At 37.3% G+C, this 14,500-nt stretch overlaps 1 protein-coding gene across 7 annotated transcripts in view; it reads left to right on the forward strand.

The window, feature by feature from the left end:
* LOC143282022 (uncharacterized) overlaps positions 1-14,500 on the forward strand; it is a 231,484-nt gene that overhangs the window by 167,341 nt on the left and 49,643 nt on the right. For all 7 annotated transcript variants that reach the window (XM_076587446.1, XM_076587445.1, XM_076587443.1 and 4 more), the window contains 3 exons: positions 3,153-3,272; positions 4,305-4,324; positions 11,345-11,388. In XM_076587446.1, the coding sequence (XP_076443561.1) occupies positions 3,153-3,272; positions 4,305-4,324; positions 11,345-11,388 (184 nt within the window). The remainder of the gene's footprint in view (positions 1-3,152; positions 3,273-4,304; positions 4,325-11,344; positions 11,389-14,500) is intronic.

Genomic DNA, 14,500 nt, shown 5'->3' on the forward strand with positions numbered 1-14,500 from the left:
TTTCTGTGAGGCAACCAGTGGTGTGATGGCCTTGTACCTGGTTTTTCAGAAACTCTTTTACTTTTCATAGGATTTCAGATTTCCCCAAATATAGACCGCTCATTGTTGTGACATGATTATTTATACACCAGCAAAACTGCCTCGCTGTTTGCCCCATGACATATATACATGTCCATGTCATTTCAGGATTTTTCACAGTTACATTTTAAAGTTGATATATACCAATAACCACCAGTCAGCTTGATAATTCTACTTCCATTATCTATGAGGAGCAACAACCATTCACGCTCTGTATGGTAATTACTGGATATCTTTGTCAGTACCCCTCTCAGAAATTTTCAAGGTGGCTGATGACAAAGCACATTCTGGCTCTTGTGGCTTGAAACAGCAAAATTATTTGCAGAGGGGTGGAGGAGGAAGGAGGGAGCTAGTTACAGAGCAAGAAGTTGCCAGCAGACAGGAGGCCTGGAATAGATCTGTAACTGACCCAGAATTGACCAGATCAACCTGCCCCCATATTTTGGGGAGGGAGATATTGATGAAAGGGTGGAGCAATGTCATGTGTTGTACGAATCATTAGAGATGCATGGTTTTTGGAAATCACACTGGCATTGATCAAAGAAGAGGATCAGCTATTTCCTGCAGACAAATTTCTTAACAGTACTCACTCCTATCCCCCCTCCCCTGCACTGTGAGCCAACTGGTTCACTGTTAACCCCCTGCCTGCCAAACATTTTAACAACTTCGTCATTCCCATGTGTCGAGCAAAAACTGGGGGGTTTCACCTATGTGCAAAGAAAAAGTGCACCACTTCCTCAAATACAAAGATATCTCCTTGATATTTTGCTTGATGATTGTTCATACATTGTTCATACATTGTAGATGATAAGTTTGTCATAACTACTGTTCATACATTGTGCTGTAAGTGCATGATAAGTTTGTTATAATTCCATTGAGGGGGGTTGGGAGAGCCTCCCCCTCCCCCCATCCTACTGGTGACCAGTTCGACTCACCACCCCTCTCCCACTCCCCCTTCCTTTCCCAGCTACACAAGTAGAATGACAGTACTTGGGCTGCCAAATGGTTCAAGTTCACGTTCATATTACTCCTGCCCTGCTATTGACTTACACTGATCAGTCAAAAAATGAGCCAAGATTGACCTTTGCTACACACCTCCATTTTGACCAACCATGTATGCAAGTGACTTAGGAATTTCATATGCCTGTAAGTTATACAATCCAGGCTGTACAAGTTCAAGAGATGTAAACAATCTTCAAACATTCTAGAAGACAGTGAGAAACAAAGTAGGTTGTTTCCTTTAAACCATCAATCATGAATTGCTAATGAAAATTTGACATCATAGTCATGTCCTATAGACGTATTACAGTGCAACAAAAGGGACGTAAGTCTCGAGTCCCAAGGCAGGCAAGGGGTTAACCTCTTTGATATTGTCAAAAATTGAGCATGAGGTGAGTGGCATGGCATAGGCAGGCATGGCACATGAAGGAAGTGTGTGTGCATTAGCATGTGTGTGTGTGTGCGTCTGCAATTGCCAAGAAACAGACTGGAATGATGGGCTGAAAATGTGTAGAATGCCAGAACTTTGGATTATAGTTCATGACTATGTGCACGTAAGGTATGGTGATGCATTTAGTTATTAGTTTTCATATATTTTCTAGGTTCATTTCAGCTGCTTTTACTAACAATATAACATATATACAGAAAGTATTTGAAAATTGTTTTTCTCACATTGATGGTTCACTCATTGCTAACCAGTGTGTTAAGTAAGCTTCTGATTGTAAATAAATTTCAGACTATCACAAAATGACAATCTCACCATTTTCCCTTCAGAAAAGTATGGTTTGTTTATACTTTCTTGCAGTAGTTTGCATGCTAGAATTTTTGGTGTATTATTATCCTTCGCAATCAAAAACTACTTGGCAAATAAGAAGCACAAGCTAAAATAATGATTGTCACTGAAGAGGTTTAAAGTTTGACAGATGTGAATATTTGAATATTACTCAACTAAAATGCAGATTTGATGTGACTAAGACTGTCTGGCACAAATGAGCACTACATTTTTATAGAGCTAAAAAAAACCTCTTTTTTGTGTGAAGGAGGGGTGGGGGTGCTTTTTTCATGAATAAACAATATGATTTGAAAGAAAACAGCCATGAAATAAGAGGTTTTTGAAAATCATTCTTTGTGTGGAGTGATTATCATAATCTCTCCAAACTGGGAAGTTGTTGTGAAGACAAGAATAGTTCAAAACTTTGATCTGAACATCAAGATCTATATTAGAATTGTAAAACAGTGAAATGGTGATCAACATAGGCTGCATTAGATGGAATTGTCCCATTTTCAGGAGTGTGTTTTGCAATACGAGCGTGCCTTGGTCAGATGTGTTGGATGGCTTCAACTGTGAAAGTCAGCATACCTTGCCCTGGCAGCAACTTGAATTTGTTTTTGCAGCATGGTTATTAAATAGACTTGTCAGAGTTAGTTCCCTTTAACAGGAAGTCGCTGTCACAGTGCGAAAGTAAACACTTGTCAGAATTGGTGATAATCTGCATTCATACTGGCTTGAAATAATTTTACCAATGCTTTTTAGACCATCAGAGTAGGTGATTAGAAGCATCTTAGTCATAAACAATGATTTCTTGTCTGATCTGGCAAAATATTGTTCGGACAAGGTGCTGATTTGATTGAAAATGGTTTGTTCATTTTCGAATGCTGTTGGTCCAGCTTCTTACACTCAGATGAATCCCTGGGTTAAAAGCATAACAAATGTTCAGACTGCTCACTTACAGTGCAAGGAATTGTGTGGTTGACAACACGACAAAAGCATTAATCTATAGCATGATAAAAAGCATGAGTCAACAAATAGTGGAAGCATTGCCAGAATGGAAATAGACCCCAGACTGTACATCTGTTGACAAAGAATCACTTAGTGATCTGCATTTCTTTGACACCCTGTTTGGGCCCTTTGCAGGGCCTTCATTTTTTTTTTTTTTTTTTTTTTTTGATAAAACATGAACTTTCTATCATATTTACTAGCAGTAGCAGTCAATAAGTATATGTATATTTAAGTATATGTAGTTGTATGTGTTGTGGAGGGAGCTAGATTTAGTGAATTGCATTTATTGTTGCAGGGAGCACACAATAAATGAACTGAAAAAGCTGGTGTCTGACCTGGAGATGCAGATTACCTCACTGAAAAACAACTTAGATGTCAGACATGGTGACTCTTCTTCTGGTGATGGCCCCTCCACGTAAGTGTGTGTTCATGCTTTTGATGTCAGCCACTGATAGTCAATGTCACAATGTGGCAGCTATCATCAGTGACAAGATGAAGGTGATAGTGTTTTGAATTGTGCTTTGCATTCTGTCCCTTTAATGTCTTCTTTATCTCAACCTTTGCTTGTGTATTAGCAGACTTGATAGGACATTTAACTATGGCAATTTGTTTTTCTACACCTTAACTCGTGCACCTTATTCATGGATAAAATTAGTAGTAGAACAAGTGGGCTATTTCAGGTACATATCTCAGAATACACAAACTCAGAAAACAATACTGTTGAAGGAAAAAAAAATATGACTAAATTTGTGTTTGGGGGATATTATTTAAAAAGTGATGAGTTTGCCAAACAGAAATAAACAAAAACATTCCTGCTCTGGCACAGTCATTTGATTGCTGAGTCTGAAGCTGGCTGTATTGTGCCATGACCATTTAGCACAATGCTGAGATAAAGTGTGCATCCTATGACTTTGTGACCATTCCTATATGTGTGTAAGTGGTGAAATGTAAGTAACTGAGTGTAGGAATATATGGCTGAAGGTGTACGTTTTACATGTGGAAGCAGGATGTGAGTTTTGATTGGATGGGATGAATGTATGTGGAATGATTTTGCAGCGTGGGTCTGGTCAACATATTGTCTTTGTGTGTGTTGGGGGGAGAGGGGTACATGCATGTGTTTTTGAATCCCAAATTTATTTTGTCATATTTATTTTATAAAAAAAAATTAGTGTCAGTTTTGAAATATGAGCATTTTAGAAGAGAGGTATTTTCATGGTAGCAATGAATATGACTAGATAGGGAAAAAAGGAATAGTAAGTGTTTGTTTAGAAAGTTTAGGATGCATGCATGTTCAGGAAGGGTTCCTGCAAATGTGACTGTGCTGCACATGTGTATGTGTGTAAAGATAGTGGGCATGTGGATGTCTGAAATGTGGTGATGGCAAGTTGCACACAGGTATATTCATATGTGTGTGTATCAGTGTAACATGAAATGATTTCCTTTGCAGCGTGTTCAAGTCCGGAGAAAGTGAGTATAAACTTTGTGTGAAAATTGATTGTTATCTCTCAGTTGCCAGAAAGTATGAAAGTATTATTTCATAGTCATTAGTCTGTTCACAAAGATATATATATTTATACAAACTGCCTTTGTGATTGTTCATTTGCAGTTTCATGGACATTATCTTTTGAAGCAACCTCTCTCTCTCTCTCTCTCTCTCTCTCTCTCTCTCTGTCTTCTGTTCTCTCTCTCTCTCGCTTTATGTAAGCGATTCTTGGGAGTGCCGATGAAAACGCCAAACAAAGTAGTTTATGGTGATCTTGGTAGATATCAGTTATTTGTAAACTCGTTCTTAAATGTTCAAAGGTACTGGTTTAGAATACTACAGATGGATCAAAATAGACTGCCATACATGGCTTATCAGATGTTGCTTGGATTAGATCTAAATGGAAAACAGTGTTGATCTTCTCAAGTTAGAGAAATATTATGTACAACAGGTTTTAATTTTGTGTTTTTGTGTGGTTGCAAAAAGGTGTTGGTGATGTGAAAGGATTTCTTATTACTTTCAAGCAAAGACTTATAGATATCTTCATTCAAGAATGGTCGGGTACTATTAGTGATAGAGACAGATATTCGTGCTACTGATCATTTAAAATTATATTTGAAAAAAAACACCATAACAAATGCTGATGAATATTGTTTCAGAGTGGCGTTGTCTCAGGCCAGGTTTAATGTGCTTCCTTTAAATAATAATGTTAATAGGTACACTGAAAATGATGTTTTAAAGCATTGTCCTTTTTGCCAAGGTGAGCTAGAAGATGAATACCTTTTGTTGTTTGTTTGTTCTGTATATAATGATTTACGGACAAAATTTCTTCAAGACTGTTTAAACATGTCTCTTAGTTCACTTCTCCGATCAAACAACAAGCAGAGAAATTTCCATGTATCAAAATTTATTTTCCATGCGATCAAAAGGAGAAATCATATACTCAGACCTAATTAAGTAGAATTAATGTCAAGTCCATGAACATTATGATATTGTGTCATCTATTCAAGTGTTATAATACCCCTTCCCATGCCCACCCCCAGTCCCCTGGTTTTGAATTGTGGTCCATGGACAAAGTTCATTAAAACAGTTTCATTCATTTTCTCTCTCTCTCTCTCTCTCTCTCTCTCTCTCTCTCTCTCTCTCTCTCTCTCTCTTTGTAATTTTTGCAAGTTGATAACTGTTGTTTTTTTGTTATGAGAAAAATATGTATTTAGGTCGAAAATTTTCTTTTGAAATTATCACTTGATTTGTTTCTCACCTTCTATGCTAGGATTATGATTTCACTAAGTCTATGTTGTTTTGTTTTTTTCTTCATTCTTCTTTTCTTTTTCTTTTATTGTTGTCTTTTTCCTCCTTTTTCTTCTCCATTTTCTTCTTCATCTTCTTTCTACTTATATGCCAGCAATCTCACTGATCCACACCAGCCTGCTTATAGGGCTAGACACAGTACAGAAACAGCCCTCCTCAAAGTCATAAACCATCTTCTCTCCTTTGCTAATAACAAAATATCTCTTCTATCTCCATTGGATCTTTCTGCAGCTTTCAGTACTAATGATCCCGGCATCCTTCTATTTACACTTCAAAATTCTTTCATCCTTTCAGGCACAATTTTAAACTGGCTGAAATGATACCTCTTTACCCAGTCCCAGACTGTCTCTGTCAACAGCCATAATTCCTCTGCATCTATGTGGGGTCCCACATGGTTCAGTGCTTGGACCAGTTCTATTCATTTTGTACATCAGACCCTATATTGGTTGTGATCAGCCAACATGCACTGCCACATGAAAGCTTCACTGATGACACGTAATTACATACATCAGGTTGCATTTTTTTTAACTGAACAACATGACTACAAGCACCCAAAACTGCATTTCATACCAAAGCAATAGAGGACACTGAACAAACTACAATTCAATGAAGGGAAAATGGAAATCTTACTCCTTTCTCTCCCTAAATTCGTGAGTAACCCTTCTCTTTCTGTGTCTATATGCATTGGCACTAACAATGTTCCCTTTTATTCTTCCTTTGATCTTACTCTTTCTTTCAAGAAGTATGTATCCAATATCAGTAAAGCAGCCTTCTTGGAAATTAAAAAAAAATCGGTTCCATTCAACATTTTCTTTCCACTGGAGCTACAAGAACACTGGTCTGTTCACTGGTCTTGTCAGGCTTGACTACTGTAACAGTCTCCTGGCCGGTTCACCAAAGTACCTTCTTGAAAAGTTCCAGAACAGAGCTGCCAGGATGGTCTGCAAGTAACTAAGACGGAACTGCATTGTGCCTCTCTTACAGTCTCTTTAGTGGCTGCCTGTCCAATACAGAATCAGCTACAAACTTGCATCCGTCTGCTTCTCATATTATTTTTGGCACTGCTCCGAGATATCTTATAGATATCATCCACAAACATGTCCCAACCTGATACTTGTCTGCTTTGCATCCCTGCTGTCAGAACAAAGTTCTTTGGTCAGTGTTCTTTCTCTTTTCATGGTCCAGCTGTCTGGAACCAGTTCCCTCTGCAAATCAGGAACTCTACTTCTTTAACTTCATTCAAGCCTTCCCTGAAAATCCAAATCTTTAAACTAATATAGAACAACGCCACACCATTCAGATGTTCTTGTGTATTTCTCGTGTGTGTGTGTGTGTGTGTGTGTGTTTGCTTATTTTTGTAAAGCGCCTAGAACCTTGTTTAGAGAATAGGCACTATATAAATTCATTTTATTATTATTATTATTACCATTATTTACCTCACTTATTATTTTTAATTTTATTATCTTGTTGCTTTTGGGGCATGGTCAAAAAAAGCCTATAGCTTATCCTTTTACCCTCAGTAAAACATTCCAATTCAAGCTCTCTCTCTCTCTCTCTCTCTCTCTCTCTCTCTCTCTCTCTTGATCACAGGCTCGCTTGCCAGGGTCAGCTCTCTTGCTGCCATATTTTTGGGGGCTTTTTGACTCACTTGTGTAAACAAAGTGAGTCTATGTTTTAACCCGGTGTTCAGTTGTCTGTGTGTGTGTGTGTGTGTGTGTGTGTGTGTGTCCGTGGTAAACTTTAACATTGACATTTTCTCTGCAAATACTTTGTCAGTTGACACCAAATTAGGCATAAAAATAGGAAAAATTCAGTTCTTTCCAGTCATCTTGTTTAAAACAATACTGCATCTCTGGGATGGGCACCAAAAAAAAAAAAAAAAAAAAAAAAAATGAAGGCTTATTATATGCAGACTGCATTTACTGTTATATTTATATTTTTTCTATTCTCTAAACTTGGCACTTTGATCTGATATTCTGACACAACAACAAGAGCAGTCATTATTATCATTTTTTGTTCAAACAGGAACTTCTTTTGCTAAGCATGGAAGTTTTATTTATTTTGCTAACGTTTTTGGTGCAGATAGTAAAAAAGGGAAATTACTCTGTAATTAATGCTAGGGGACTTCATTTGCTTTAAACTGATCTTTCTCATCTTAAACATTACATTTTGAAATTATACTCAATACATAAAAAGCTTGGGTGCTTTTTACTTTCAGTGTACAGGGCTTTCACTATGTTCATTCGCCCAAGTGGTCTTTTTCGGAAAATACTAAAATCAATACGACGAGTGGACTTTACAAATCTGTTGGCTGAGCCCTGAAGGTCATGGGCAAAAATCAATTGCGTACACATATTTATACACATTCAAAGCACGTGCTCATATTCTTCGTGAACGCGAACGACGCCATTTTGTTTCAAGTTGTTGACCTGCCTATTCAATCCTATATTCAATGGACAATACACGATAACATGTGATGGAAAGTTGGAGAAGGAGACCGTTAAATATTTATTCAGAGAAAGATTTGTGAACGCCTCATCACTTACTGGATTATGCCCCAAACTGCCATAAAAATATCCACAGAATCAGTCGGAATTCACAGTTAAAAATTGTAAACCATTTGAGTTAATACCCTTGAACTGATCACGATGAAATGAAAAAATTTCCAGTCTTGACTTTTCTCAAAATGAAGTCCTTTTCACTTCTTACAACGTTTAGAAGTACTTGTACTTGGCTCTACATGTTATTAGTTTAACAAAATACTCAATTTTCATATCAACTTTAAAACTATAAAACTAGAATGAACATAAATGAGAAATTGAATCGACCGTGTCGTACTACATTCCCGGCGGGTGTAACTAAACTTGTACATCTATCTAGATCTAGTGAAAACGGCTAAATGTTGCAGTGTGATTGCGGCGATAGCCATTAAAAAGAATTTTTTTATTGCCCTTAAAGATTTTTTGAAGGCCCAAGATACACCAGAATAATATGATTTAAACAGCGTTCTCACTGCGAATACTGCAGTTGATTTATCGCCCTTTAAAAAAGTTTGTTCAAACGTTAAATTTTAGAACGTCAGTTAAGGAGCCACGATAGTGTAATGGATAAGGCAGTTTCTTCTCACCCGAACACACGGGGTTCAAATCTGGTTAGGACTTTTTTTTCTTTTTTCTTTTTCTTTTTTTAAACACGAAGCTTTATAATAACAAATGCAGAAAACATTTTAACGATTAGATTTTTTTTTTTTTTAAGTGTATCACAAGTGAGTCTTGAAGGCCTTGCCTCTCTTGTTTTTGTTGGGGTTTTTTACATATACAAAGTGCATACTGTGCATCAGGACATCAGGTCTCCAGTTTATCATATCCTCAGAAAGACAACCACTTAAACCTTTTAACCCCTTGACTGCTGACACTTTTTTTAAGTCAGCTATATTCTATATGTCGAGAGGAAAAAACTGTGTCTGTACTATATGCTTTAAAACTAATGTAGCTTTTTGTGTTTGTGGGAATTAATGCAGGAAATCCCAAACTACAGATAATTGCCCATATCTCGGTCTGTTACTGTCATCTGCTCAAAACTGATAGATGAGATTGACCAGTCATTGAATGTTGATGTCAGTTTTGTCACTGCATTGTCATAATCTTCATGTCCAAATGACTCATCAGAGATCAATATATATATACCTGTCCATAATCATTTGCAGCCTGCAAAGTTGTGTAAATCCACTGACTGAGACCACTGTCTTTGCTTGACAAAGGTTCGGTGCCTTTTTTTTTTTTTGCATATGAGCCAAATTTGTTTCATATTGTCCAGTTAGCAAATCATTATCAAGAAAAAAGAAGTCCTCCACCAGATATATGCTTATGTAAATAGTGGAGTTGTTGTTTTTTTCATCCAGACATATCAAACTAATCGTTCAGAGTATGTTTATATTCACTGGACAAAACTCCATTGAAAGAAAAATCAGAATATGAACATCTTATAGGTACTGAATGAGTTAATTATTACATGTTTTAAAATTTGTGAATATTTCTGCAACTCAACATAGAAACAAACAAAAACCGAGTAATAAGCCTTGGTCTCTTTTTCATTAGAATTATCATTTGAATCATTGTGCAAGTTTTCATCATCACTGTCTACCTCATTCATAATTTTTTCACATGTTTAAAAGGATTGGGAGCCTGATGCCATCATCCTGTTGATATTTTGAAGAAGACGGGTATCAGTTCTTGGGAGAAAAGATTTCATGAGAACCATATGACTGGTCTGTTGGAAAAAGAAAATCACTTAAATGAACCTTTCCTGAGGCTATATATGTCAGTCAGTGGTTCTCCCCCTTCTTAACCCTTTCCCTACCAGGAAAATAAGATTTAAGTGAAATATATTTGCCAGGGTTTTTTCCCCAAAAACAGGTATAAATTTTCAAAAAATGCTGTGCTTTTTTTTCTTTTTTTTTTTAATTGGAGAAAGACCCATAAAAGTATATATTTTGTGGAAGGTAAATGAATAAAGAATACAAAACACATGATGTTTTCCCATTTTATATATTTTTAGTGACATGCTGTTGTTTTTAAATCAATGTTTTGTTTTTTGTCACATTTTCAACTTGTTCATTACAAACATTAGTCAGGTAATTTGCTTTAAAATATCATATTTTCTGGACAAATAGATATCCGCACACACAAAATCATACTAGAACAACCACAACAACAACAAAATTTTTTAAAGAGATAGATACACAATGTATTGTGTCTTCTCCAAGTGATAATATGGATGTGGGGCCACGCCCCCTCAGTCTCCACCCCCGTCCTCCTCACCCCTCTCACATGGTCACTTTATCCAGTTCTCATCAGACCGCGTTGGCTGAGTGCCAAGAAAATCGCTCACACTGTGTCCTGCTAATAATTCAGTCACTTTCTGTCTCTGCGACAGCTGTACAGCCGGCATCACTCACTGATAGTTGTATCTTGGCCACTCTCTTGATTGCTCCCTTTATTTTCTATCAAATCGTCCTATGGATGTTCATCACTGTCTTCTCCTTCAAATTTACACTTCAATTCTTTCTGAGCATCAGCTGAAGAAAGCCGTCTTGGTTCATTTAGTTCGCCATGATTGCATGTCTTGAGCACGGCGTCAGTCTGACATTTTGTTGAGCGAGCGAGGAGAGGAGTGAGGCAAACACTGCTACAGTAACCCAACCAAAACGTTCAAATAAAGGACTGCCTCATGACGTAGACGGTGTTTCTAGCTATGAATAGAATCTAGAAAGATTCCCCAAGCTGAAGTGACCAGTATTTTTGTCAACGAACTGAATGCAAACCAGGGAAAAGTCAGAATATTTCGATGATGTGTTATCTCGTCATTGTGGCAACGAAGCGTACATGTTTGCGATGACGAGTTATCTCGTCATGTAGGCAGCCTAGGGGTTAAACAGGCACAAATGTTTGATGGAATACCTCCATTAATATAACAGAGGTAGGTGTCACAGAAGGCTCAGAAAGCTCTGTTAATTTAACAGACCAGGCAGTTAAGGGGTCAATAACTAGTTGAGTGTAAATATGATAATGTTTACATATACTGGTTTCTGATTAAACTGAGAAAAAGTAATTCCCATGCCATAGTTTTGAAATAGTTTGTTAAGGATGGTTGTGTTGGCTGATAGCACATTGTGATTCCCACTGTGGTTTCAGAATCCCTCAAGGAGGAACTGGAGGAGGCTGTGAAAAACAAACAAGTGAGTGGTCAGCATTACACAGCACACAGTGTATTTCACATTGGTGTAAATGCTGCTTCCATCAATGTATGCATGTACACATTTCGCCTGTTCTTTATATCCTATGTATGATAGTGCTTGAGTGTGTGTGTTGTTTGTTGTTTTTTGTTGTTGTTTTTTGTTGTTGTTGATTTTGCACCAAACAAGTTTATTCAGCAACATAAAAAAAGTTTATAATTGCACATGATGATTTTAATGTTGTTCATATAAATTGTGTGATTCTTTACAGTCTGTACCCAGGAAAGTGATAGCACTTGTTGCTGTCTAGTGAGCTGACTTGTTAAAGAAAAGACGACTGTATGTAAACACTACTTCACCACACTGTCTAAGGAATGGTGTTCATTTATGTCCTCTGCATGTCATATCTATATGTGAGGTTTGTTGTTTGTTGTTCAGGAGTATTGGAACCTGAAACAAAATATTGGGAGAACAATGTACAGTTCATTGGCGTTCTTCGTTGTACTCATAGATTCACACACGTTCATGTATGATGCATGCCCAGATACTCACATCGACACTCAGAAAATTCAGCAAAGAAATATTTCGTATTAAACATTTCAGGACAAAACCATTTTTTAATTAGTTTTTTTTTTTTTTTACTTCATAGTGCATAAAAAAGAAAACAAAACAGCAGAATTACAGCAGATTCCATATTAACTGCAAAGAGCAGATTCCATATTAACTGCAAAGAAAACACATTTTGATTTTGCAAGAAATGGGGCTTTTGGTGTTGAGTAGACTGGCAAAAGGATCATGCATGCTGCTTCTTGCACACGCTCCCCCTGCCTCCCTCTTTTTTTGTTTGTGTGTTGTGTTTTGTTTTATGCATTTGTTAAAGTTTGTTGTTTTTGTGTTCAAGCTTACTTGAGAAAGTGTGCTGTATGTTTTGGGTTTGTTTGGGTTTTTTTTATTTGTGTACTCTCATATTGCAGAGCTGTCATTTTATTTTCTCCCTTTGATGATAGCAAGAATTGTTTGACTTGACATGATGGTGATTTCAGCCCTGCTTGATGCAGAGCAAATCACACAGCTTGGTCAGATCAAAATCCATGATTCCCATCAAGCTTGGGGGAGGATTTCTGGGTCGACTGACTTTAACACAGGTTGTCATGGAAAATGCTTTGTGGTTCAATCAGAGTGTTTCTGTTTAGCTTCTTTCTGCAAGAAAGTTTGGCTTAACATTCAGGAGTTAACACCACAAACATTGAGTAGCCTTTTGCTTTGTTTCTGTGCTCTGTGCAGCCACATGGAGGAAAAGGTTTCCCTCTGTTGTCATCAGATCCTCTCTCTCTCTCTCTCTCTCTCTCTCTCTCTCTCGCTCTACCCCCTCCCTTTCTGTCTCTAGTTCTTGAGGCTGGGACATCAATTTTTCTTGATGTCTTGGTGGAATTTGTTGAAAATTTCTTTATTGATTTTACTGATGCATTTTCTACAATGATCTTTTGCTTTCTCTGTGTGTTATGTGTGAGTATGTGTGTTTGTGTGAGGGTGTAAGCTTTGATTTGCATTGCAAACAACACTCTGTATGCAGGCCCAGAACATGTGAACAGTACATTACATGATGCATTAAAGCCAGGGCTTTTATTACTGTTCTCACCAATAATTCACAAAATATTATCTTCTATCATCAGTTATTATTTGATTGTTTTAGTTGGTGTTGTTGTCTTTTTATTTTTACATTAGAAGTAAGTTTTGTGTCAGTTATTTTCCAAGTTTGTTTTGGCTTTTTGTTTGTTTGTTTGCTGTTGTTGTTTGTGCAGTCCCATCTCCATAAAAGTAGTGCATGAACCCAGTTGTTGTTTTTTTGTCTGTATGTATGCATGTGGCCATGGTTAACGTAACAGTTTTCTCTGGAAATGTTTTGTCTTTCAATACCAAATTTTTATTGAACATAAAGAAAACTTTTGTCCGCTAATACCAACCATAAGTTGTAAGTCTTGGGATCAGGCAGTATTTCTGGGTCATTAACTTTTTATTTTATTTAACTTTTGGTTTATTTTGTTTAGCCTCCAGATCTGCAAGATATTCTTGAGTCGTTTCCATTTCATTGCTGCTGATGTAAGACAGCAGGAAATTGTTTTTCTTGTCTGCAATTAAAAAAAGAAAGAAATTGAAATTGTAGACAGAACAGACAGAGCGACACTAACAACATCATGGATGTGTTTATTGCTTACAGATATTTTAAAGAGGGTACAAAATTAAATAAATGAACATGCTTCTGAAAAGCACTTTTGGTCAGCCTTTTTGCCTGAAAAGTTGGTCACTGTGGGAATTATTTTACATATGTTAGCTGCTGATGATGACAGACTTGTTTCAGTACTTGCTCTGCTTAACCAGAATGCGGCTTTTGATACTCTGGATCATGTCATCCTGTTAGAGAGACTCCGAGTGTCCTTTGGAGTTGATAGTACTGCCCTTGACTGGTTCAGGTCGTACCTGACTGGCTGTGGATGGTCTGTCATTGTCAGTGGTGATATGTCTTCTCCCCACCCACTTCCTTTTGTCCAGAAGTTTACGTCCCATAGAATTTGTACTGCTTTATTTGATATTCAAAATTGTATTGATCACATGCCGGCCTGATAAGCAGTAACAAACTGAAACTCAACACAGACAAGACTGAGATCATACCAGTGGGTTCAGCATCACACTTTTGTAAAGTGGACAGTGAGTTTGCTAACAGTTGGGGTGATAGAGTCATCTTCAAACCTTTTATCAAGTACCTCATTGTAAATCTAGACCAAACATTATCCATGCAGCAACATATTAGCTCCATCTGCCAAGCAGCCTTTCTCAAGATTTGGAAAATTGCCAGCATTCATTCATATTTTTCAAAGACTGCCAAGGTTAGACTTGTCTCCTCCGCTGTTACCTCACATCAGGATTACTGTAATTCTGTACTAGTGGGTCTTCCAGCTGAGCAGATCAGTCATTTTCAGAAAGTTCAGAACAGTGCAGCTAAAGTTGTTGCGCGGAACTCTAAGCCTGAGCATGTGACACCTTTGCTGAAAGAGCTGCATTGACTTCCAGTTAAATTCTGCACTCAGTTCAAAATTGCCATGCTCGCATACCGGTT

Source organism: Babylonia areolata, chromosome 5 (assembly GCF_041734735.1).
Source record: "Babylonia areolata isolate BAREFJ2019XMU chromosome 5, ASM4173473v1, whole genome shotgun sequence".
Classification (NCBI taxonomy): domain Eukaryota; kingdom Metazoa; phylum Mollusca; class Gastropoda; order Neogastropoda; family Buccinidae; genus Babylonia; species Babylonia areolata.